The sequence below is a fragment of the Epinephelus moara genome, chromosome 11 (assembly GCF_006386435.1).
Source record: "Epinephelus moara isolate mb chromosome 11, YSFRI_EMoa_1.0, whole genome shotgun sequence".
Lineage (NCBI taxonomy): Eukaryota > Metazoa > Chordata > Actinopteri > Perciformes > Serranidae > Epinephelus > Epinephelus moara.
This window is the reverse complement of record NC_065516.1, coordinates 36,057,822-36,085,574: the sequence shown is the minus strand read 5'-3', so window position 1 is coordinate 36,085,574 and position 27,753 is coordinate 36,057,822. Positions and strand designations below refer to the sequence as shown.

The following is a 27,753-nucleotide window of genomic DNA, read 5'->3' as shown; positions in this document are numbered from 1 at the left end:
GAGGTTTCTACCGTTTTTTTTCCCCGTTAAAGGGTTTTTTTGGGGAGTTTTTCCTGATCAGCTGTGAGGGTCATAAGGACAGAGGGATGTCGTATGCTGTAAAGCCCTGTGAGGCAAATTGTGATTTGTGATATTGGGCTTTATAAATAAAATTGATTGATTGATTGATTGCTTGTAATAAGCTGAACCTTGACACTAAATGGACCAGATGTTCTTTTCCCAGGCCGAATGAACTGAACTACAGATATGAAAGCACTAATGAAGCCAACTGTGAACGGTGAACTGATTCATAACAATAATTACATTTTATTTAATCTGATATAGAAAAAAAATAGCTTGTGAAACACCTAAGGACACTGTCCTTCCTTCATCCCATTACCAGCAGTAGCGTTCTTGTGCACCATGTGCCAGCCCCACAAAGGCTTGGCTGGTCTGTAGTGTAAGGCCAGTCTTCCAGTAAAATATAGACAGTTTTTTCCATGTCTAAAAAGTTGACAAGGGACCCACTGCTGACCACATGTCCAGGGAATCCAGGTCTGCAAGCCAATTGGAAGACTGCTGGTCTTCAGACATGAGATGAGTCACTTCCACTAGCTAAGTGTGTATTTGGTGAGAATAGTCTAACTGCAGCTATTCGGCTATTTACACTCATCCCTGCGACACATAACCATGGATCCCACTGTGTGCTGTGATTGAATAGTGCTCAAGGTGTTGAGGTTAAAGCGGTAAATTTACAAGAAAAAAGTTACAAATGTACTGCCAGGAAGTCAGGTGAGTTAACATAAAGAGCGACACAGTCAATGGAGGAAGTAATGGCCGGTATACACTGTGCGATTTTGGGCTGTCCCAGACGAAAGATGACCATCGTGGGAGACACGTCGCGATATCTTTGGTTGTGGCTCTAAAACGGTGGTCTTACGTCGCACTGTGAGACAGGTTCAAGGACGGCTGCTGTCAACGTCTTGCGACCAAAGATAACCTGAGATAAAATTCTGACGGTGTCAGAATAGAAATGCAGCACAAAATGACGCAATGGTAACCACGACACCGACGCTAAACCCTAACAAATGATCACTTGCCATGGAGGTAAAACGAACAAAAAGAAGTGTGTGGAACTCCCAGAAAGAGGAAAGTTTGGTGGAGCTGTGGCAGCAGAAGCCTTGTTGATTTGATGTTTCCTCCAGCTGCTATCATGACCGCCAGAAAAAAGACGCTGCATGGAAGGAAATTGAGGAGGAACTGCAACTTCCAGGTGAGCAAGCTACCTATGGTGGTGCAGATGGATGACGTACGCTGATGATGTTGCATATTGACGTACGTCGTAACCTGCGATTCAGTAGTAAACGGCCATCGTACAATCTGCACACATCAAACTTGACGTCGTACCAGAGTTTATTAGATCCACATCTCACAGTGTGTCATGCAATGGTCTTATAAGATTGCTAAAATCGCACAGTGTATAGAGGGCGTAAGACATAGTGGATGAATGGGTTAAAAAACAGGACTTGCACACAGGAGACTGGGTTTGAGTCAATCAATCATTATCTATTTGTCACATGGAAATAATAGAAGATACAACTCCAGTGAAATGGGATCTCATCAACTTTTAACTTGTCCAGTGGGATTTAGTCCTTTTCTGTATCTTCTTACATCGTTGGCTGATGCTTTACACTTATCCATGATTCCAGATGGTTCTGGTAATCCATGGTTTCCGATTGTGGAATGATTGTCCACAAATCCCGACCCCATCGAGACGATCGACAGGGTCGCTCGGTGAAATGTTGCAGCAGTGATCCAGAGCAGGAACAGGACACTGCATTACTGTATTTCACTGTAATCTCACAGTTAAACTCCATATATTACTGTGATTTAGCTGATTTAGCAGTGCACTAATGTAAAGTTACTTTTTTTACCTGCATGAATTTCACAATAAAATTCTGAATTTGGTTAAATATCGGTAAAAGCCTGTGAGGTGATAATAACGTAACTTATTGTGAAATATTACAGTTACATATTGTAACTTGCTGGAAATAATTTGCAGTGTAGCTACCACCGTTGAGGTTTGGTGAAATCTACAGGATGTGGCACAAGGCTGTCGAAGTATGATGAAATTCATTTTTCTTCAATATTTTGTCAAAGCCACAGGGAGCCACAGTAAGGAAGCTCTGGAGCCGCAGGCTGCCTACGTCCAGTCTAATGGATGAATTTAAATGTCTACCTGAAAACTTGGCTATCACTTTGATCTAAGCCTCGTCAAGGTCTGTCTCTGTGGAGTCGCCCCAGGTGCCAAATACTGTGTGAGCATCGCAGCCATTTGCTAATGTCCTGTTGTATTTAAAGACTGAACCTTTACGTCAGAGGAGAGCCATGTTTGAATGCTGATAAGCAAGAAACCAGAGTCCATGTCTGCGCACACACACACACACACACACACACACACACACACACACAGGGTGCAGAGAGATGATAGACTGCTGAGCAAAGCAGCTTCTAGCAGACCAGCGCTGTTGCTTGGTGATGGGTGTTACAGCACCTTGTCATGGCAACATCACTTCATCACACTGATGAGACACTGAAGAGACTGAAGATCTGCAGCCGTGTTAATACATGACATCCACATGCATCTCATGTCCAGATTGTGTGTGTTTACAGCTCAGTTGAATCACAGCTTCAGCTGCCAGCAACAAGCTCTCTGGTGTCTGCATTAAAGTGTTATTGCTCTCCCTCTTGCATAATGCACATCACTTTCACTCCAAATATTAACCACCGTTAGAGAGATGCCAAGTGTTGGGGGAATCCTGATACGTTGTGCAATTACTTTTCAGAAGACACAAGTGGATGTAGTCAGCAGCTGAGGAGCAGGTGGTGTAAGACAGCTGCTGTCAATACTGACAGGTTTGTCAGATTGAACTGCCAACAGACACTTGAGTGTGTATCACTCCTTTCACACAAAGAACTCATGTTGAACCTGTGTTGTCTAACACGATCTGACCTGCATGGCGCCTTTTAAACATCAGACCTGACGACCCAGTCAGTCCATTTACACAGGGTGCAGGTGCGGGTCACGCAGTGGATCAAGTCGCTGTCTACTCTGCAGTAAGCCAGTTAATCAATTGACCCGTGCTGACCCTTTGTCACCAAGCTACCTGCGCTACACTGTCTGTTCAATCCTGGTATGTCAGAACTTGTAATCTGGATGGGAATAATCCCTCCTCACTGACTTTATTCAAGTATTTTTGAAACATCATGGCTAGTCTGATCAAGGTGATCCCAATATGACAGATATGACAAGCAGCAATTGGTAGCACAGCTTTTGCATCCAAATGTACTTTTGTTGACTGAAGCATTTGTAAGATGAGTGGCAACCAACATGTAATGCTAGCCAGCTACTTGGATTGTCACCTAGGCTGCTTGAAACAAGGGTGTAAAAATTGCTCATGAAGGTTAGTGTCATTTGTCACTGTTGCTGCTCTATTCTGTTCCTGGGGATCTTTGCTGCTGCTCTCCCTGCCTTAAAGTCCATTCTCACTGAGGGTGAATATCCGCGTGGATTATTCTCGCGGAAAAATGTAAAAACTGATTTCATGGGTTCTTACGGAAGTTTGCACACCGGGGCGGAACAGAAGTTTCCGCCCAGACTTTGACCCCTGCAGAATTCACTGGCGGAACTACACAGCTGGGCCAATGAAATTGTTTGTTTATAGTGACGTCGCGCAGACCCGGGAGAGTCCAAAATCCAGTCAGGCAGGACAGTATGAGAGAGAGGTTGATAAACGTCATTTCACAGCACCCCGTCCTTTTTGATAAAAGACGGGATGATCTTATGAACAATGAATTAAAAGACAACGTCTGGCAGTTCATTGTCCAGCTTGGTGGCTGAGAGTGGTAAGTGCTAAAGAAAGTTGATGTTGACGCTTGATAAACGTTAGCTTGCTAGCTCGCTGCTGCTGCTGCTATTCTCGTCCATGTTCACCCACACCCGTTCACACTGAGCAGACTTGGAACACAACAACACGAAATTCCGCACTGCACCTGTGTGCATGGTTTAAACGCGGGAAAGCACTGCACGAATATTCCGCAAATCCGTCCTGGATTTCCGCATCGCGGCAGTGAAAATGAACCTTTAGGCTTTCCATATAGGCACATGGAAGGGCAGGGAGGTTTGCTCTCTATGCCTCAGGCTTTCCTCGCATGCACATGAAAGGGCAGAAAGGTTTGCTCTCTCCACCTTAGGCAGATTGGCCCCAGAACAGAGCCATACTGCCAAATATAATACTGCAAATCGAAATAAAGTTTTCTTCAGCAAAAGTGGTCCTGACTGAAAGGGAATGAAGTCATACACTGACTTGAAATAAACACCAACCTAACTTAGCTGTACTGGAGGTGACGTAAGGTTGAGCCCTGCGAGTTACAGCTGTCTTCCCTAAAGAAATTCATGTCCCAGAGAATGCTTCAATTATAGTAACACAAAATACATTAACAACAATTAACATTTGCAAACCAGTAACAACCACAACAACCAGTGGGTTCTCCAGGTCGGGGTCACACACTGGGCCCAGTTTTTGAAATGATAGTGTATTAAATAGCAGTCAAATTGTTTAAGGAGCAAAAGCAAAAAACAGTGCCTAGTAGAGAAACTATAGAAGGAAGATAAGTACAAGAGCTGCTAAAAATGATTGTGCCTGATAATCAATGTTATATTGTATATGATATAACAATTAAGAGTAGTATTGCACATGCTTTAGAGAAAATGATATTGCATTACATTGACAAGTGATCCTGATATTGAAAAGTGACATTGTACAAGGTGCTCAGAGAATATTGCACAATATATTGAGAAGTAGTCATGTACATCATGTAGAAGCTGTAGTGCACCTAATGTAGGTGCATATTGTTGTCAGCTTCAGCTTAGTAAAAAATAAACATAAAAGTACTATTGATGAATGATTGTTGGATTATTTATGAGATGATTTTTATGTTAAGAACGTCACATGTAAGCTTGTGATAGCTTACATTACTTTCTGTTCTGTCTGTTGTAGGTCACTCAGGGCCCTTTCACACCTACTTTGTTTGTTCCGGACTCTTGGACTCTCAGTTTGATCCAAACCAAAATTACAGCTGTAAAACCCTCTGGACCGCAGTCCAGACCAAACGGCTGAACCTTGGTCTGATGAAAAGAGGCGGCTTCAGTCCAGATCAAACTGAGCCCTGATTTGGGTCATTTCTGGTGTGAAAACATTTTTTGGATGGTCTGGACTTTCAGACCAATTACAGGAAGCTTTGGCAGGCTATCATCAAGTGATTAGAGTAGTGTAGCACCTCAGTGTGTAATGTGTGTGTGTGTGTGTGTGTGTGTGTGTGTGTGTGTGTGGGGCTTAGTAACAGAGAGTGACAGTGGCTGCACTCAGAGCAGAAAGGTGTAGGCATCAGAGCAGAGGAGAAATTAGCAGTAAAGCTGTCAAGTGGTAGTAAATGTACAGCGTAGGCTTCAGTTTGTCCATGAACAACACAACATAAAGAAATAAGCTGAGGTAGCACTTGGGGAGAGGAGGAGACGACTGTATTAAGACTCAGTTGGAAAACATTCAGGCACTTCTCAATAATTTTCCGAAAGGATGACAGAGAGGACGGGAGAGCCCATCTACAAACCAGTCAGTATCTTTACATGACATCAGAGGAAATTGATTGTCTTAGTCCGACTAAAACCAGACTTTTAAAATACATGAAAGCATGTTGGTTCGACTGAAATCGTACTAAACCGAATATCTCACAGTGGGACTAACACACCCAGATCATGTGACTCCTGCATGTATACAGTCAATCAGACCCAAACTGGCCGAGGCGCTCTGAGCATGCTCTGCAGTTTCCGCCCCGGGCTTTGACCCGGAAGTCCAATAGCATTAAATGTGTAAGAGAAGAAGAAGCCGGTAACAACATGGAGAAATCTACATTCAGAGCCGTGACTTTTTGGATGGACCAAATGTACAGAGCTGTAAAGTTGTCCACCATGGTAGTTGGATGGACCAAATGTACAGAGCTGTAAAGTTGTCCACCATGGTAGCAGTTAGCTGCTAGCTAACAGTAGCTAACTTGTTTGTCCATTGTTTGGTCTGTGACGTAATAGGTCAACAGGAAAAAGGTCCAATACTAACAAGCTGAAAGGGGGCATATCTCCACCTATCGTAGAGGAGTCGCACCTGGTATACTGGGACAAGGTTAGTCAGATGAAATGGCCTAATTGAGCTGTAACCATAGCTCAACTTAACTGTGCGTGTGTAACAAAAATGTTGACCTTGGTTCAGAACTTCTGTGAAAAGGTCCTTAATGTTTGTCTCTAGCTAGACACTGCAGCTGAGGCTCAACTAAACTAAAGTCCCATTTGGACAGGATTTATGTTACAGTGGGAGGTGCTCTCTGTAATTTAACTCATCATGCCTGATGCCATTTTAATCATTAGGATATTCTCAGATATGGTCTGTAATGGACAAAACTCTCCCCACAGGAGTGCAGGAGATGATACTTCATGGAGGTGAATTTGAGTCAAAAAATGTACTCGTTCTTGGAGTCAAATCTTAACACAGATTTGCCAGTTTGCTAAAAACATTGATAAAAATTATTGGCTTGAAAAAAAATCTGTAGCCGGCATTACAACAGACCATTTAATTAGCTTTTACTGTGTTCTGATTTCCTGATGCCTTTTTGTTATCTGTCATCGTAATAGTTCCCAAAGCTCAGGGAGATTTTGTGACTATTATGATGACTATTTTGGTCATGAGTTTTGGGTAGAGACTGAAAGATGGAGATTGTGGATACAGGCAACTAAAATTAGTTTCCTCTGTAGGGTGTCTGGGCTCAGCCTTAGAGATAGGGGGAGGAGTCAGACGTCTGGAGGGAGCTCGGAGTAGAGCCGCTGCTCCTTCACGTCGAAAGGGGCCCGTTGAGGTGATTCAGGGTATCTGATCAGGATCCTCCTGTGCGCCTACCAGTAGAGGTGTTTTTGGCACGTCCAACTCATAGGAGGCCCCAGGGCAGACCCAGAACACACTGGAGGGATTATATATCTCATCTGGTCTGGGAACACCTCAGGATCCCTGGGAGGAGCTGGGAAACGTTGCTAGGGAGAGGGACGTCAGCCTGCTGCCACTGCGACCCGGTCCTGGATAAGCAAATGAAAATGGATAGCTGGATGGATAATAGTTCCCAAAGTGGCCTGTAGGTTGAAGCTAGCATGTTTGCATCTATCAGATAATATCACTACATCACAAGATCAATTGTCAAATAAGCTTAAACTTTTTTTTTTTACTTCAGAAGAAGGAGCTCAGCCATAAGACAAAGCTTTTGATTTACTAGTTGATCTACATTTCGATCCTCACCTATGGTCGTGTGCTTTAGTTACTGAAAGAATGAGATCACAGATAAAAGAGGCGGAAATGAGTTTCCCCTGAAGAGTGGCTGGTCTCAGCCTTAGAGATAAGGCAAGGAGCTCAGAGAGGGTCAGAGTAGAGCCGCTGCTACTCAGCCACTGAAAGAAGCTGTTTGAGGTGGTTCGGTCATCTGATCAGGATGCCTTCATTTGGAGGTATTTGAGGGAAAGTTGCACTGGCATACGACCCCAGGGTAGACCCAGAACCTGGAGACGAGATCACAAATCTTATCTGGCGTGGGAATGTCTGGGTACATATTGACTGCTCTGTGTAGCCTGTTGCCACTGTGACCCGGTCCCGGATAAGTGACAGAGAATGGATGGATGGAGCAGAAAGGCATCAGAGTGTAGGTTGGTACAATACAACATGAACACTTAGACAAAGAATGCAACCCCAGTGGAATAATCTTTTTATGTTCTCTAGCCTACCTGTTGTCCTCCTTTCTTCTCTGTCTTCCTTTCTCCTGTAGAAAGTCTCTCGCCTGCTATAATGGGATTAGTGTCAGCTGTGGAGAAAGCTGTTTCAAAGAAAGAAGAGAGGGAAGCCCTGTTTGACTTATCACAAAAGTGGCATTTGATATTTTCCTTGTCCTTTCCGATGTCTTCTACTGCCAATCTAAAAATGGAAAAGTAAAAATAGGAATGGACCTTCACTTACAACAAATGGAAAAGGGACGCTGTGCATTTGGCTGTTATTGATGGAGTGGTATTGGTTTTGTGGTATCCTCCTGACACACTCTGATGATATGAAGTTTATTTGTCCCACTTTGAGACAGGCAGCTCTTCAGAGGAGAGAATGAAGAGGCGTGCATGGCTGGACCATCTATGAAGAGTGTCTGCGACCTAGATTCTGAGGGCTGTGGGCTCCATAAAGGCCCGGGGCCTTTTACTAAGCCCTTCCTTGGAAGGCAGAGGAGACTGTGCCTCTGTGGCCTCAATAGAAAGCAGCACCAATCATGAGGAAATGCAGTTTGGAGCTGCTACTGGCTCTGATGCTAAATGTATAGTTCATACTGCAGGACTAGTGTCCGATGATGGTCTACATAGTGAGACGTGTTCTGATAGTGCAGCTACAGAAAGGCCAAAACTCACTGTCGCCGAATGATGTGCGTCAAAACAGCCGCCCCTATTTTCTTTAAATGAACAGTAACCCTACACTGGTGGTGACGCGCTTATTGTTGCACCGCTCCGCTGCCGTTCACGCCATTGTCCTATTTCCAGCCTCGCCATTTTTTTTTTGTAACCCAAATGCTTACGGCTCGTACGCCCCCTGTAGCTGCTCAACTTCTTTCCTTACCTCTGCTGGGTTCCTGTCTTTCGTGTTAGGGCAAAGGAGTATCCCAACGTATACCAACCTCAATCCTGTCATTATAAAGACAATACCAAAAAAGATATTGCCTGGTGAGCCACAGTCTGGAGATTGGCCCCTTAGGTGAGAAGTCAGGTTGAGCCCTTCAAAAATGGGCCGACAGTGGAAGAGAGTTGGATCAGAGACAGATAGAGCTTTCATTCTCTTAGCAGCAGAAAGCATCTTCCTGATCATCTCGTCACAACCTTACTTTCTCTGTACTGGCTGCAGGAGATCATTGTTTGCATAATCCTGTATACATATATTGGTCTAAAATAAAAACTGTAATAGATAAAGCATTCAATCTTTTTGCAGCAGAAAGCTAAGGCTTCCCTGTCATCATGCCATTACCTTATGTTACCTTATCTTAGGTGGGGTGCAAATGCAGTATTTCACCAGATTTCCCTTTGAATGCACCTGTAATTGCCACAAGAGATGTTGTTTGCAGAATCCTGTATATGTCTATCTACAATAAAAACCATAATAGCTAGAACATTCGTTATTTTTGCAGCGGGAAGCTAAGACTTCCGTCCTCCACGTCATCTTGGTGTATGCTCGTATAACAATGTCATTGTGTTATGTTACATGTGGTGCAAAACCACACAGCGGCACCAGAGGACTGAATGATGAATCCATCCAAATGTGTTTCATAAAATCTGATGAAAAACATGTCAGGGTTTTGACACAGTTTCAATACTTTTATCAATTATTATAGTTTACTGAGTTAAATTTAGCTTTTAGATTAGGTTGTAAAGATTTTGGGAATATGAAGCATTTGAAGAAACCCCCCCAAAGATGACATCACAATTAGCAATGAGTTGAAAGGGTTAAGTAGTAGGTGTCCACACATGATTTTAAGCCAGTGCAGTGGTGGAGGAAATACTCTGATCTTTTACTTTGATAAAAATTGAGCATATTGTGCAGCGAGGAGCTAGCGCTAGGAGCTAGCAGCAAGCTTTAAGCAGCTACGAGCTAGGATGGTTGAGAGTTTTCTATCCGGAAGAGTTTTTCAGCTGAACGCCATGACTTATAAATAACCGCCCTCTACATCTGGCACATTTGAACGAGATGGTGGAGAAACAGTACAAGAGTAAGTACCCGTTACATGCATTCTTTGCAATGCGCTGACTATGTTGAATGATGGTGAGTTAACTGAATGATAGTGCTCATCACAGTGACAGTGGAATAACAGGGCTACAGTCCGTTCTGTAATTGCACAAACTTCGACAAATGACTCAATAACAATGATAATACATGCAAAAGTGTGTTCTGTTTTGGTCAGCGAATATAATGAGACTTGGGATGTACCCATAGTAACGCCAGACGCTGGCTGCTTTACGGAGGAGATCCAGCGGTGCCGCCGTCATCAGGAATGGATGTCGCTTCACGTGACGCTTCAGTGGAAAGGACGTCTCATGTCTCTTAAACCGACAATGCTCGCTCATCGCTCCTAGCGCTAGCTCCTCGCATTTTTTCCTAGGTGGGAGGGGCTAAACAGCTAGCAAAGTCGGCTAGGTAAGATAACTAGCAGTAATTTAAGAGACTTGGGACGGACCCCACATGATTCGTTTCTATGCAACCAATTGGCTAATCCCATTCAGGGCGCCCTATTTAAACTGCTCTGGCCTGCCTACTGTTGCTGCTTCCTCTGCAAGCTGCTTTGCAACCTGCCTCCACCCCAGCTCCTCCTTTTCATGCTGTGTCTGACTAATCAGTGTCATTTCTCTTTGTCTTTGCTGCTGCTCTCCCTGCCTTAGGCTTTACATATACTGTATGTGCAAGGAAGGGCAGGGGGGTGTGCTCTCTTTGCCTTAGGCTTTCTGCATAGGCCCAAGGAAAGGCAGAGAGGCCCTAGAACAGAGCCATACCGCCTAATATAATACTGCCAATGGATAAAACATTTTCTTTGACTAAAGTGTTCCTGACTGAAGTAGGGATATCCTCTGCACACGTGCTGCAGAGCAACGCTTCCTATTGGTGCTAGGGGCACCACCACTTGATGCAAGTCATAAGATGCACAGCAGCAGTATTTTCAGCTCAAGAAAGTCCTGCTGGGGAGCTTCTGATGGCCCTTGTTCAGGTAGCAGTGTCTGTGCTGGGGAGCTTCTGATGGCCCTTGTTCAGGTAGCAGTGTCTGTCCTGCTTTAAAGATCCAAAAAAGGTAGTAGAGAAACCAGCTGTATATTAAAATCATTTTGTTAAAGAAGCTCAAGAATGAACCTCCGTACTCTCTGTTATATGACTATCAAAAATGAATTGTGTGAGTGAACTAAAACTACTTGAATAAGGTTAGAGACTGAACACCATTATTAACTGTTGGCAGCAGACAGGGTGTGAATTGAGATCAGCCAGTTTGAAAGGTTCGACTGTTAACTGGGCCGAGCTCCCCAGGGGACCTGAAGACTCCAGTTTCACCATGTGGCAATTACTATAATTTAATAAACGCCAGATCACTTGTTAATATTGTATGCACCACAAAAGCACAATATAAATGGAAGTGATGGTGGCTTTAAGGCAACATGTGCATTATTAACATAGAGTGAGCCTAAAATATTTATGCTTTAAGGGCTTTATTGTTTCAGTGCACACTGTGCTTGTGTCGTGCATTTTCCTCAGTATGATTGTGCTTAATCAAGTCACCACAAACAAATTAATGATTGCTGACAACTACATACACAGTAGACAACGAGTGGGAGAAAGGGTGAGTTCAGTTGAGGATCCACCACTTGATTTTCTGTGAGGCTTCCTCGTGGGTTAATCTGACCCTGGATCCCAGGATCTGTATTAATGCATGCTCCAAAAAAAACCCCAAACAAAACAACCTTGATTTGGGTTCTAATGTGTCAGTAGGCAATTTCAGTGTCATGTATTGGTGTAACAGTTGTAGGGACTTTCACCTCCTGAAAGTAAGTGAGGTTTTAGGAGGATCTCCCTAAATTGACACATTTTCTTGACATGAAATTGTTTTAAAAAAAAGAAACTATGTATTCGCCAGTCCAGCTTTATTGGTCTCCTCTCCTCCTCTACCTCGTGTGCCCCCCTCACCAGTCGACCTGAATAAATCACGGTGGCAGCGCCTGGGTGCTTTGCAGCTCTGTGGGTTTCAGCTCCGGGCCTCAGAACCCTTCGTGACCACACACACCCAGGGGCGCATGTGCACAGTCACACGCACACTTGGACACACTGTGCTGTATTCAATGACAGGACTTTATGTGTCTGGGTGCTCAGCCAGGTGGAAACATTCAGACCGGGCAAGGTCAGGAGGTTGTTGGTACAAATCCCGGCTGGGGGAACCTGTAAATTAAAGATTAATCCCTCAGTGCACCGAGTGTGAAATGGGTCAAACGCTGGAAGAACAACTCTGGGCTCAAGACACGGGGGGCGCGGGGCACATCCTGGAGACGAGCAGCCACAGTAGTGTTTATCATGTCCTATTGTGGGCCTCTGGTCATGGCAGCTTATTGAGAACACATTAAGCTTTAGCCAGCAGTGCCAATCCAGCCCTGCTGTCTGGCCATCGCTGCTTCACCGCTGTTACAAAGGCCTCTGCACTTAGAGAGCTGTTAGGAACTGGCCTGCTGACACGACTACACAGGGTTATCAACTCCCTCCATGTGCTGCAAATACTTACTGCCATAGCCCTTTATTTCCAAGGCTTGGTAAACCCATCATACCCATTTGATGTTTGCTGATTGTATAGATCTTATGTGCTGCAGCAGGGACAGGTCACCAGACAATCACAGGACTGACACATAGAGACAGACAACCATTCACACTCACATTCACACCTATGGACAATTTAGAGTCACCAGTTAATCTGCATGTCTTTGGACTGTGGGAGGAAGCTGGAGCACCTGGAGGAAACCCACGCTGACACAGGGAGAACATGTCAGAGCACCTGGAGGAAACCCACGCTGACACGGGGAGAACATGCAAAGTCCTCACAGAGGGGCTCCCCCACCACAGGGTTCAGGCCCTCCCACGTGGGTTGGAATCAGGAACCCTCTTGTGTGAGGCAGAGTGTTAACCATTGTGCCACCATGCCGTGGACTCAGTGATGAACTATTTAGATTTTGGTGGTCAAAGGTCAAGGTCACCTTGACCTTGTCGGTCTCATTCTCATGAACACGAAATCTCAAGAACACTTTGAGGGAATTTCTTCAAATTTGGCATAACCTTGTTCTTTCAATAATTCACTGAGGTAATGAGGTGTTAATACTTGACAGAGCATTTTTAAGAAAAAGGAAAAAGGTGTATTTTGAAATGAACCCGGTTCACTTTGGACTTTGGCTTTACGTTAACTTACACCAACAGTGTGCCATTTTTATTTCATTAGTCTTTAAAATGAAATATATATATTTTTTCATATCTTACAACATACAGATACATGCTCATGGGTGAAAATTGGGCTGCATTTCATTAGTTGTTCAGATTTAAAATACAGCGTGTACCATTCTGAACATGGTGGTCAAATGCTTATTATATTAGAGATGTTTTGCTGAGTTCTATTGTGCCGTACATATCTGTCTCTCTGCCGTTATTTGGAGGGATGGAAGTCTGGAAGTATTGTGGTTCAGGTTTAATTTGCTTTGAAGAGAGAAAATACCATTTATTTAGTTGATATTTGCTCAGTCTCAGGACTCATCCTCTACCTCAGTCTGGCGATGATGAGCCTCTATTCCGGGGCTTGGGGTGAAGCTGGCTAATATCCAGGCCAAGACTTCCTCTTCCCTGTGCCAGTCATTTCAGATAATCTCTACAAACTGATATCTGCATATGAATGCAGAGATTTCTTTTTTTAAAGTTTATAAAAAACTGAATTGTCATCAGATGATAGCCATGAGTTCTGACATAACATTTCGCTTAATGCATTCTGTCTGTTTTGCTCACTGCATGAACTGTTTACCTGCCACTCAAATGTAAGTGGTCACTACTACTCAGGCTATAACAGACGACCAAGATACTTGTTTATTAACTAAGAGACGTCTCAGTTCCTCACCAGACAAAGTATTAATAAAGATTTGATAGTTTATTTTAAGGATTCGGCTTTTATAAGCTGATTCAGAACTGAATTCAGATTCAATAAACCTTTATTTATCCCAAAGGAAATACTTGCGCAGGAGAAAGCTGCAATCACAGTAACACAAAATTCAGAAACAACAATTAACATTCACAAACCAGTCTCACTCTGAAGTCGTAGACAACTGGCGCTTGGTCAGAGACTTCGGGTGTCAGACACCATTGAAAAAAGCTGTTCTTTCACGTCAGCATGTGCATTTTGTTGTAGGAAAAAACTTAAGTTTGCAGTGTTGTGCTTGCCTAGTGCTTTTATTTTGAAAGAGACTGTATGCAAACTGTACATTTCCTGTGAAAACAGAAGTGTATTTTGAAAACAGACAATGCATGTAACAGGCTGAAGTTGACACGGCGTCCCAGAACGTCAACAACCAACACACCCAGGGTACCTTGGACGCCATATGTGGACGTGGAAAGTCCATGACCAAACGTGGACATGTGACGAGGTCACAGTGAGGATGTGATGGATACAACCTGAACAACCAGTGGGTTCTTTGGGTCAGGGTCACAAACTGAGCCCAGTTTTTAAAACAATAGAGTATAAACTACCAGTAAAAATATTAAAACTGTACAAGATATAAAGTGTTTAAGGAGCAAAACCGAAGTAAAATAAGTACAGGAGTTACTAAAAATGCACTGAAATGGTGAAAATATACAGATTGTGCCTGATAATCAACATCATAATGAGAGGTAGTGTTGCACATGAGAAAATAATTTGATGAAATGCTATCTAACCTCATCCTTACTTTTAGATGCAGTATATTTTCCTTATTTGCTGGGATTAAATTACCTTTGAGCTGGACATACAGAGACAATAATAAAAAGTATTCTGAACATGTACATTTTGTCCAGATGAAGTTCACCTTCCAAAGGTCACATATCTATGGCCTCTTTCCTCCCTCCTGCCTGTTAGAGTCAGAGAGATGTACGCGCAGCTTATTGTCATCACGTTGAAAGATTTTTAGTTCAGATTTTTTGTCTTACCTCCTGTTAGTTTTATTGGAGCTTCCTGTGTGTGAAGTTATGGCCTATTTAGTAGCTTAAAGCCTTGGTTGAAGGTGGCCGGTCGCCATAGCTGAGATCTTTAAAGGTCTGCAGTGAAACCTGAGACCCAGCAGACCGAGAGGAAACATGCTTATTTGAAAGGTCATGCCAGGAGAGATCAGGTTGACAAAACCACATTTGTGAAAATTCAGTTCATTACAAAAGAAGATACGGAAACAAATGTGGCTTCAGTGTGACATGTCTCTGTAGCCTTGATGTGCAGAGGGCCGTAATGACATTTTGAACAGGTTTCATCTCTTATTCAGCTGCTTTCAGCTCTTACTCTTCAACACTTCAGTTTCTTTCATCTCATAGTATTTTATAACAGTGAGGGTGCTTTCACACCTAACCAGTTTGGTTCAGTTAAAATGAACTTAGGTCCTTTGCGGGGTTAATGCACTTCGTTTGAGCTGGTGTGAAAGCTCAGGAGGCACAGCAGGCTGTCCACTGATTGGAAGATCAGTGGTTTGATCCCCTACTCCTCCAGTCCGCATGTCGATGTATCTTTGGGCTCCCAAATTGCCCCCGATGGCTGCTCCATAGCACGTGTGAATGGTTACTGAGTAGCAGATGGCACCATGTATGTTGAATGTGTGTGTGAATGGTAGGGCTGTAGTCTCCTGGTGGACTAGTCGATTATTTGGTCGCTATGCTCTCGTCCGACCAAATTCTCATTGGTTGAATAATCGCCGTGTTACTTTCATAAGGAGAAAAGTGCTACATCAACAGCTTTCCAGGATTAATCCATTATTTCCTGCGGCGGGGGGACAGCTTAAGTTACCTGTGAAAATGGGGTGTTTTCAAAACACCCCCGTTGNTTAAGTCATGTGTGTGATTTATCCTGGCTTCATATGAGCAGAGGAAATCTCTGCTCGTCGCTAGGCTAATTTATACAATGTAAAATGCCATAGGCTGGTGCTAATAACGTTAGCATGTTGTATTTGTGGGGAAATGTGTCCAGATAAAGACAAGTGTTTGTCTGTGAATGCTGCGAGTTATAGTGAAGCTGATTTGTGTTTGACACTGTCTCTATTAAGCCATGTTTAACGTGTGTTTAATGTGTGTTTTATATAAATAAAGTTTGATTTGAACTAAACTTTACAGCTCTTAACACAGTCCTCCACCGCCGACTAGTGTTTTGGAGGTGTAACTGCAGAGTGACACAGACACACCACCGCACAAGTGAAAATAACGTGCAGATTTTTTTTTCTTCCCACGACTGATCGATTAGTTGAAGATTATGTGCGACTTTAGTCGACCAAGATTTTCTTTGGTTGACTACAGCCCTAGTGAATGGGTAAATGTGACTTGCAGTGTAAAAGTGGTCAGTAGACCAGAAGGGCGCTATACAAGTGCAGTCCATTTACCGACTGAACCCTGATGTGGACCAAACAACTGAAGCGAGACCGCTTGAAAAGGTGGGTCTCAGTCTGCTTCCAGACAGACTCTGGTGCAGTTCATGTGAAAGAAAACGAAGCAGCCACAGGATATTATGATCGTAGAGATGTGACTTTGGCAACATTTTCCCTGTTTTATAGCTGCCGTCATTGTATCCGACTCCGTGGCGTCTAGCGGTGAGAATTGCAGATTGCACCCAGCTGAAACTTCTTCCGTTTAAAGTTCCTTCATTGTTCATTACATGGAGCTGAATTATCCACAGATGTCGCCTCCTCTCCAAAACAAACAGACTGGCTGATTCAAACTGGTAAAAACACTGAATAAAACAGTTTCACATTAGAAATACAATGTTCTTTTCCAGAGGCAGCTTACTATGGTGGGTGACGTGAAAATGAGAATGTCTCTATCTAGAGTCAGTGTTTGGTTTGTCCGTTCTGAGCTACTGTAGAAACATGGCAGTGCAACATGGCGATCACTGTAGACGAGGACCTGCTCCCTATGAAGATATCAACGTCTCATTCTAAGGTTGCAAAAACTCCATTCTTATTTTCAGATGATTATACACTAATGAGTTATACTTATTATATTCCATTTCTGCCAGTATGTTCCCCTGAGTCCTACACAGTGGACCTTTAACTTCCATCAGTGACCTGGAGGTCATGTGAGCAGCGTCTTGACTTTCTGCTTGATTAATGTAAAGATCTGAGAGCTCTGTATAAAGATGCAGAATTAAGATCCATGTTGTCGTCGCAGAGATCCAAATTCTCTGGGAAGTTGATGTGCAGTCACCACAAGGTGCGTGCGTGCTGCGTGCATCCTCCCACATGACCTCAGACACACCTGGCAGAGATCTGTACTCTACTGGCTGCACTTTTCTAGTTGCTATTGTGTCCTTGTTATGTTGCCTTTTCTTCTTTTCCTCTTATGTAACCTTGTTCCAATTTATCCTCGGCACATCAAAGTGTTACATAAATGAAGATGTTATTATTAAGTGATGTTATTTCATCACTGTTGGAGCAACAGAAGCTCAGCAGTGGGTGCAGGCTCCTCGGGCTGCAGGACGGCTGGCTGTCCGCAGAATCAACTCCGACCTGTTTTATTATTGTTTGTTCATTCAGAGCTGCTTTGCTCTTTTGCCCCGCCGCCTCTGCCCTGACCCGTCCAGGCACAGTGGAGGAATAAGACAAAAGGACAAATGGGCCTCCACTCCCAGTGTTGTCTGCAGGCCTGCTGTGTTAAGCACAAATAGAATTCAAGTTCTCTTGTTTTGGGTATTCCAAGGAGGTTTTCCTCTTCCTCTCCCAACACTGTGCTGCTCTCTCAGCATGTGATCAAGTCCTTGTTAATGCATTATTGAGTGTGATGTAGTCCATAGCAGGGCTCCATGTGGTTCAGGGTTTCCTGGATTGAGTTAGTTATATTTTGTCTTGGGATATTCAGACAGTCTGATATTGTTTTTGTTCTCTGAAAGTCAGGTCATATTGGTTCACTTTGCAGAGAGCGTTTTTGTCCAAGCCAACGTGAGCCTGAACTATTGGAGCAGTTTGGGCCCAGTAGAAACCTTAAATTTCCACAGTTATAATAATAATCTTTATTACGGACTCAAATGGTCCACACACACATACACACAACCATTACATACATTTAAAATACATCATTTTAAAAATAAAAATAAATACTTTCATATAAGTAATTCATCACCGTTTGTTCAAAAAGAGGTGCAAGCTATCATGCCAATGCTTTTGAAGCCTGGATGTGAAGCGGTAGCCCATCATAGGGCAGGTTAATGCTAACAATGCTATTTTCTGACAAATCCAGTCGACACATAAAATTAAACATTAACTGTCGTAACAGTGCCTGACACGTTGGTACATTAGGGGACACAAATAACTGGCTGGCACTGTGCCACCTAGGAACACGGAGCAACAGCCTCATGGCGTCATTATATGCCACTCTAAGCCTCTGCATACTTTTCACTCTGTAAGAGGACCAGAGATGAGCTGTATACAGCAGGGTGAACAGAGCACATTTAACATCTGCAGAACACATAGAAAATTTCCTCAACAACATATTGGCCTGTGCATATATTTTACAGCACTGATGACGGATGTCACTGTCATCCATAAGATCATCTGAGAAGACATGTCCAAGACATTTCAATTCCTTCGACATGTCTTAGGATCCATCTGAAAGGTGGAAGGCAGGAAAAACTGATTTCTTGTCCTCTCTAGATCTCACAACTATGATCTTATTTTTTTTGGTGTTATAGTTAATGTCAAATGTTCTGCCATATTGTGTGTGTATCCTTAACAGTTGTTGTAACCCAGCAGTATATGGACAAAGTACAACAAGGTCATCAGCGTACATGAGATGATTGACAACTTGATCTCCCACAGTACAGCCCGTTTTACATTCATTTAACTGTCTTGAAAGGTCATCTATATATACATTAAAAGAATAGGAGATAAGATTCCTCCTTGACAGACCCCATTGCCCACATGAAAAGGAGCAGAGACAGTATTATCCCACTTGACCTGGAATGTTTGCTGAGCATACCAATACATAAGAACTCTAACAATATATTTAGGAACATCTCTCTCAAGTAATTTGACAAATAATTTCTCATGATTGATTCTGTCAAATGCCTTAGAGGCGTCAATGAAACAGAGAAACACAGAGGAGTTTTGGCTTTGCTACTTAGCAACTATCTCCTTTAATGCATAGATGCATAAGTCAGTACTGTGTTTTCTCTTGAACCCAAATTGATTGTCGGTAGTTAGTACATACATTTCCATCCTATTTAGAATGATTCTTTCCAGCACCTTAGACAGGATACTGGCAAGGGCAATAGGCCTGTAATTGTCCATGCAGTTAAAAAAAAAAAAAAAAAAAATTGTATGTGTGTGTGTGTGTGTGTGTGTGTGTTTATATTAAAATATATATTTTTATTATTAAAATAGGCACAAATCTCTGCTGTCAAAAATGTTTATATATATTTTTAAATAAAATAGTTAGGTCCAATAGAAATGCAAATTGTTTTGTATAACAAATACAAATTAACAATATATAGCTTTATAGATATTTATATGAAAATATTTATATTTTTAAGTATTTAAACAGTTAGGTCATAAGAAAATTAGAATTCCTGCCGTAAGAGTTTTTATTTATTTATTTATTTATTTATTAATATATATTATATATATTTTTAAATATTTAAACAGGACCAGTAGAAACGCAAATTTCTGCTGTAAAAAAAATAAATGTTTTTTTAAACTAAGGGCTGATATGTTTCCTCATACCATTCTCTTATTTCAACAGTTGTTCTTTGGCATCAGTGTCTGGCGCACGGCAGGTTTGGCAGAGCGTTATGTGCCCCTCCGTGGGTCTCTGTCTCCGAGTGCACACAGTGGTTTATGCCGATGCAGCGTGCAGATGATGATCACAGCTCTGTGCTGCATGTTACTCTCACACTGCTGAGGAGGCAAATACTGCCAACCAAGTCACCTTGCAGTCCCACCCTCTTGTCTTTTCCTCCGTAACTCCTGCCAATCACACCTGAGAGCTGGCAGTGTTATGCATCTCCTGTACAGTACTCTGCAGTTTGTGTACAGTGTGTGAGCGGATGACCCCCCAGTTTTAATGTTTTGTCAGTTTAAATCTAAATCTCAACATTTTTATTATTTACTGTTAATTTTCTTTTATTACTGAAGCAAAGAAGCAAAGTCTGGAGGACCAGAGGGGCTGACATACTTACTATCATTTTAACACTTTAACAGAAACACAATAATTTAAAGTAGCGTTAAACTAAAGCACATTAACCAATGCAAGTTAATTTAATAATAATAATTAAATAATAGCTTCAAGCAGTAATTAGCAGGGCAAAGCACAAACATTGAAACCATTCTGCAGAACGTGCAGATATCCCTGCAAGCTACAGGCTGCACTGTAACTCATTTACACATCTCAAAAGCCACAATAACTTAACGACAAGATCATTTATGGCTTAGAAATGATTAGAGCTGTCTCCATAGACTGCAGTGCAGTTGATGAAATAACCAAAGAGGCCCCCTGTGCTCATGTGCATGTAAAACTGGTATTAAATTATTTTAGTTTCTACAGCAAAGTGGAGGTTAGGGGTTAGGCACACATTACCTCCTTTTACACTGCCAGATTTTCGGTGAATGTTGGGCCGTTTTGCCAGCAAGTTGCGAGCGTTTAGACACACAGAGCCGGATTGGCGAGTTGATCCGAGGTGCCCAATTTTCTGCCTCGTAGGGTAGACATATTGGTGGAACCCTTTTAGTTAAAACAGACCGAGGCGGCCTTCTGCAACGGGAGGAGCTGTTGATGACGCCGCACGTGCGAGCCACTGGCGGTGGATAAACAGGAAACAGCTGATAGCAGGAATTAGCGAGCAGCTAGTAGCAAGAGGGAANAGGTAGGCGGCATTTTGCTGCACTCCCCGATTTTGTTTTTATACTGCCAATGCTGAAAAAACACTGATTGGGCTTTCCTGCAAATTTGCACAACTCCTGTTTAAAAAGGACTATTAATTATTTAACCTTAACGTTGACCTGGGACTTTGAATGGGTTGAGTATACACACCTGTACGTCTTCAATTAGCAGCCCGGGATATTATTTGCTTAAATCACTGAACTCAACAGGTCTATATTTGGGACAGGACTTAAATTTCTTTCACACAAAACTGTTGCTCAGCAAAGATCAGGAAATACAATCAAATTGTTTATTTAACACAGTATGAATATTACTTGTTTAAAAATTGGGCTTTGAATAACATATCAGTTACAAGTCATTAGTTTAATCTCGCTTCTACAGACAAGGCATCAAAGAGAGAAATCATTATGACACTCAGTTTACAGCGCCCGGCATGCCGACACAACACTTAACCCTGTTAAAACAATATGCACAGCTTGGATTCATTTTTATGAAAAATCCTTCTGAATCTTTTGATCTGAGATAATCTAGAGATTGGACGTATAATTTGAGGTCGTCAACAACATCCAGTGAATTTCTGTTAAAAAAAAAATTTGCTAGGCAACCAGACCAGGCCTTTATTTGTCAAAATGTGCAGCCACACCGGGCTTGTAAAAGGGACGCGGCTTTTAGTTGAAGTTTTACAGTATGTGTTGCTCTGCATGTCTCAGACACTGAGAAGTGTCCTCAGAGGAAATCTCTCCACACGATTCTCAAACTGTCAGTGCGTCCTGACGGGGAGCGGTCGGTTTTTAAAGGGGATGAAAGTAGTGAATGTGATTACAACCGCTAACAGCTCTTTTATAAAGTAGTAATATATTCTTTCTCGTCCTGCCTCGTGTCCAGTTGGGCCACAAGCATTGATCTGTCTGTAAGACTGTACGGTTATTTTTTATGTATATTTTTAATACTATTACTGTTATTTTCATTATCGCCATGATCACCTATGTGACCACCATTATTTTGTATTTCTTTTTTCCAAAATATGTGGGATATGTACGACTTTGGGTCTCACCTTTTTATGGGAAAATGTATAAACAGTTACTGAGAACAGCCTGACCGCACAGATATGTTTCAAAGACCCACTCTTTTATTTTTTAACTTGTAATGTATTTTAACATTGTACAAAATGCCTCAGCTTTAAAATTTGAAATGTACTTTTAGACTTGAAAGACTACAGTTGTTTGCTTTTGTGACTTCACTGCTACATTGTTGTGTATCGCCCACTTTTCAGTCATGTGACATGCACAAAGATGTGATCAGTCCTGCCAGGGCTGCTGGATGTTAATAATCCAGGCAGACACTTTGATGAGGCAAGGATACGTGAGGGCTGGTGGCTGGTCTGGGGAGACTGCTGTTAGGACTGAGGCTCTGATAATACTGAAAAATGTTGATTTGAAGGCCACTGGCGTGCGGTGAATGTACTGGTGCTGTCATTATGTCTGAGGTCACTGGGGGCTGCAGTGTGATGAGGGACAGTAGCTGGTGTAATGTGGCTGGCAAGCTGTGGAGCAGTTGGCAGCAATGTGCAGCAGCTGTCACAAATTGATACTGCACTGCTTTTGGTAAAACAGATACACACAAATACAGACCAGATGAAGGTCTAAGAGCTCTAATTCTTCAGGACTGAAATGTTCAATTTCAGATGTTTATTTTGCAGAATGTAACATGAACTGTTAGAGTGGGCTGCAACATGCAGGAGATATTATAAATGATTTAATGAGCCATTCGCAGGTTCACTGTACCAGCTGTGTGCAGTTAGACTTAATCTTAGGTAGCCCTCTCGCGCTGTTGTTGGGTGTGCTGGGGCCCCGCTGTGGGGGAGGTGGGGTGAGGCGACTGTGCATCAGGTCCGCGGGCCTCAACACGGTAGGGTTTGAGAAACACTGTGTTTGTGTTTCACCCCGGTGGAGGGGGGAAGTCGAGTCCCTCGTGGACTTCCCTGGAGGCCTGTTTTTTGAAAAACTGGGGTGCCAGAACCTCTGTTGTATACCCCTTTTCCACCAAAGCAGTTCCAGTGCTGGTTTGGGGCCAGTGCTAAATTTGGAACTGGTTTTCCTGTTTCGACAGACAAAAGAAATGGCTCTGGGCTAGAAAAAAAGGTTCCAGAGTGGCACCAGTTCTTTGCTGGACTAGAAGAACGAACCACATACATCACGGGGAAGGGGGCGGGGTTATTGAGACCAACAACAATAAACTTGCCTTCTAGAACGTAATCGCTGTCCATACAAATCTTGTCAAGCACCACAAATATGATGTATCTGCCGTGTTTGGATACAGATGAAGCCTCGTAGAGCCAGGAGTAACAGCTGCACAAATACATGGTCCGCCATTGTTGTTGTTGTTGTTGTTGTTCCTTCGAGCCTGGCACCAGTGGGAAAGCAACGACGTAACTGACGTATACAGTGACGCAATGACATGGCATCCTAACCAAAAAGCAAATTGGTTCTCAGCTGGTTTGCAAGTTGAACCAACTGAGAACCAGCACCAGCACTGGAACTGCTTTGGTGGAAAAGGGGTATGTGTGGCAGAGAGGGCGGGAAAGTCCAGAGGCTGCTGGCCTTACGCTGCCTTTCCCGTTCTCCTGTCTTAAAACTCAGGCCCTGGGAAGCCCTCTATTGGGCGCCACACCTCGAGGCGCCCTCCAAGGCCCCATCCAAGGCCCCTTTGTGAGCTTAGTTTTTACTGTGTGAGAAGAGTTTGAGAAACAATCAAAGAGGGTGGACTGACACGTGAGACTGTCCTCACAAGAAAAAGGACAGCATTAGTCATTTGTTGAAATGCTTAAACACGACACAATTACCTGATGAGGTTCTCTATTGGCTGTGTGAATTATGACTGGCGTGACCTATCAGTCATGTAAGTGAAAGTATTGTGACTTTATTATTGTTGGGTGACGGATAGATGGGTAGACAAGGCAGGAGACCACTGTTGCTGTCCACCCTGACCACTTTCCCTAAGCTTAGGGGGCAGCATTAGGCATTAGGTGTCATTATTCACAGGAAAACCAGGAAGTAGGAACCCCAGAATCAAAAACCCATGATCAAAGCCTGATCTTCTTCCTCTGTGCCATGGACCTCTATTGTTATCCAAACACTATTAAAAACACATCAGAGGCAAACACTGTTGGACTGCGTGTATTTTTTTCTGACCCAGTCCCACATACACCGTCAGCCTGCCAGAAAAAGCGCCGCATGAGGATTAGACCGCTGCTAAAAAAAAAGTCCCCAACAGATTCCTACTGATTCAGTAACATTTGCCAAAAACCACAGCGGTTTTATGAAATTACTGAACTACCTCATATTTGTGAGGTGATTTTACATCATCAGTAGGAACTAATGGACTTGGACACAGACAGGACGGTGCAGTCAGAGTACTGAGAGACAGCCGAACACATCGTTGCTTTGGGTCTGCACGTGTTGACAGTAGTAAAACATTAGAGTAACAACAGATTTATCCTTTAACCATAGCAGTGGTAGATCTGCAAACAGCCGTACTTTTTGTTTTCTTATTGTGACTTGTAATGTTTTTGACACTGTCAAACAATGTCAGTCAGAATTTGTGAATGTTATTGCTAAATTTGAAGGAATGACCTCAAGGTGTTCTTGAGATATCACTTTCACAAGAATGAGGTAGATGCAAGGTCACAGTGAAGTTGACCTTTGACCACTAAATTCACATCAATTTATCATTCAGTTCAAGTGAACGCTTGTGCCAAATTTGAAATAAATTCCCTCAAGGTGTTCGTGAGACATTGCGTTCACGAGAATGAGATGGATGCAAGGTCACAGTGATGTTGACCTTTGACTTTTGGCCACCGAAATCCTGCCAATTCATTGTTGAGTCCAAATGAACGTTTGTGCCAAAGTAGAGATATTCCCCCAAGGCGTTCTTGAGATACCACTTTCACAAGAATGAGGTAGATGCAAGGTCACAGTGACGTTGACCTTTGACCACTAAATTCACATCAATTTATCATTGAGTTCAAGTGAACGCTTGTGCCAAATTTGAAATAGGTCACAGTGATGTTGACCTTTGACTTTTGGCCACCGAAATCCTGCCAATTTATCGTTGAGTCCAAATGAACGTTTGTGCCAAAGTAGAGAAATTCCCTCAAGGCATTTAGAAGAAATACATATGTATATACAGATGGACGGACAACCCAAAAACATGGCTATCGCCGGCGCAGAGGCACAACAATAAATCATACAGTAAAATACATATAAAAGTCGCCACTTGCAACAAGTGCTGAGTTTATCTACTCTTAATCAGTCTACGTCAGTGAATGAGGGATGGATGGAACCAGATCCCATTTTTCATTAAGAAATATGTCAGCCTGCGTACACACACACACCTCTGCTCCTTCACTTACAGCACCGTGAGCTTACCTCCTCTCTCCCATATGTTCCTGTGTATTCCACAGCTGTGTCTGTACAGATGGAGCCCACTGAGAAAACAGTCACACAAGCTCTGGGCTGTGTGACAGAGTGTGAGGAAATGGCACTGCCAATGACAACGACTCAGATATACTGTTACTCAGCTCATCTGAATTCTCTGTCTCTCGCTTTCATTCCCAGATCACATTAACAGAGACTGTGCTGTTCCTGGTCCAGTACACGTCCAAAGAGTTCGACCGGTCAGAGAAGACCGTGGCCACCGGGGACTGCTGTTACCTCAACCCGCTGGTGCGCAGGACCTTCCGCTTCCTCGGTAGGTTTGGTGCTCCTGTGTAGTTTGAATTACTGCAAACCTGAACCTGCATTTTAATGCACAATGCAGTTTTACAGAAGCTTTTGTGTGAATGGATATAGTCACAGATGCAACCACCAATTCACCTTTAAAATAACTGAGTGGGATGTCAGGCAGGTTTCCTCCCACAGTCCAGAGAGCTTCTCTAAATTTGCTGCAGGTGTGAAGGGTCGTCTGGTTGTCTGTGTCTGTATTGACTCTGCATTTCAGCAGCACAAACCTGCTCCAACTGCGTTATATTGTCTTAACTTCCTGTCTAAAGTGGGAATGTGTCCCATTGTATAGATTGACATCTGCTGCTTGTGATCACCTTGTGGCAAACTGAAACATCATAGCAGCCAGATACAGTAAAATACACCAATGACATTGAAACCACCACAGATTAAACTAGAGACCAAAAAATCCACCCTTTCATATTGGCATGATATTGTTTACCAGCACCTGGTGACGTCAGAGGGAAACAAGGCGGGACAACAAGAGTAAAGGTAGTGGAAGTTGGGCGGGCGGAAGAGGTGGTGGATGGGTCCAACAGCCACTGACTTTCACCTGGGAGGCTGGTGTTCACTTCCTGTAAGGTTGTAAAGCCAAACCCTGTTCTTTTTTCTTAAACCCAACCATGTGCTTTTGTTGTTGGAGGAAAAAAATGTCTCTTTGTGGTGCTGTACCGACGTAGTGCTTTTATTTTGAAAGAGACTGTATTCAAACTGTACATTTCCTGTGAAAACAGAAGTGTATTTTGAAAACAGACAATGCATGTAACAGGCTGAAGTTGACACGGCGTCCCGACGACAAAAGAAGCAGGTTGCACTCTGCCTGTTAGCCTCAGCCACCAGTGTGTGAATGGGTGAGGGTGACATGTAGTGTAAAAAAATCTTTGGGGCATTTTTGCCTTTAATTGATAGGAGAGCTCAGAGTGAAGGGGGGAGAGAGAGGGAATGACATGCAGCAAAGGGCCACAGGCTGGAGTTGAACCCGGGCCGCTGTCGCAACAGCCTTGTACATGGGGCGCCTGCTCTATCCACTAAGACACCGACGCTCCGCAAAAGCTGCTATTTTTAAATATCCCATGGAGAGAGACTCTCACTGCAGCCTGTTCTATTTTGTTGTGAAAATGTGGGCGTGCAGCCTCGTTCTGTGGACGATAAACCAGGTGCAGACTTCCATCTGTGTCACCGCTGATGAGGAAATACAGCGAGTGCTGGACGGAGCAGTGAGTGACAACAACCCCGCCCACATTTAAGAGGACTGTCTTAACAGACCGAGGGTCTAGGTACCATGTCTGAAGGCTTACTGCTGGTTCCAAAGGTGCTGGACTGAAAGGGTTTGGTGGAGACAGACTTTTGAGCCACATCACATTGAGTGCAGCTGTACTACTGCTGCTCTGTGCTAAACATTCTCCTGTCTGCTGCCCTGAAGAGGCCTGCGCTCCTGCACAAAGTTCACATACGCTATCTGTAGCACAACAGGATTCAGACAGCACGCTCCTGGGTGCAGTGTCAGGCATGTAATGTGTGGTCTGGGGGTGAGATTCTCCACCAGCGCCCAAAAGGCACCACCCTCCCTGCAGCACATCCTCTCCACAGCTGAGGCCATGGGGCCAGTATTTCCCACACAAGCACCCCTCAAACAAAACGTTTATCAGGAAACTGCAAACCTGCAACACAAAGGGCCCAACGCAAGAACCACTCGCACAAACATATTTCTTCTTAAGTGGCATATAAGAGGGATAAAAGTGTCACATTCATCAGTTTCCTCGTGTGTGGATTTTTCTCGTAGCACTGAAGCAAAATGACATTCTCATGACTGCCTCCCGTTTTAGCCACGGACCGCTTTATTCCCTCTTCATCTCTGTCACAGTTCAGCCCTGTAATGTCACAGCGCTGACAGCTGTAGTCATATTTTCACATTTTTTCATGTCCCCTAATGTCACTACTGACACTGCTAAATTTGATGTTTTCATCCACGGGTTTTTAAAAGCTGAGCTTCAAGCTCTGCACTGTTTATTTCTTCTTTTTTACTCTTCGGTGACATTTTTGTGAATAAAACCTGCCAACAGATGAAGTACAACAGGTCACCTTGTAAGAAAATGTAGTACTGTCTATTAAATACAATAATAATAATTCTAATATTAACTTTATTTATATAGAACTTTTCAAAAGTAACAAAGTGCTGTACAATAAAACTAAATACATTTGAAACACAAGGAGAATGAAACAAACAA

The 27,753-nt window shown here is 43.1% G+C and overlaps 1 protein-coding gene across 5 annotated transcripts in view; it reads left to right on the top strand.

Moving 5' to 3' along the window:
• The window catches only part of plppr5b (phospholipid phosphatase related 5b), a 170,055-nt gene that overhangs the window by 75,668 nt on the left and 66,634 nt on the right, over positions 1-27,753 (top strand). For all 5 annotated transcript variants that reach the window (XM_050056097.1, XM_050056096.1, XM_050056092.1 and 2 more), the window contains one exon: positions 25,361-25,493. In XM_050056097.1, the coding sequence (XP_049912054.1) occupies positions 25,361-25,493 (133 nt within the window). The remainder of the gene's footprint in view (positions 1-25,360; positions 25,494-27,753) is intronic.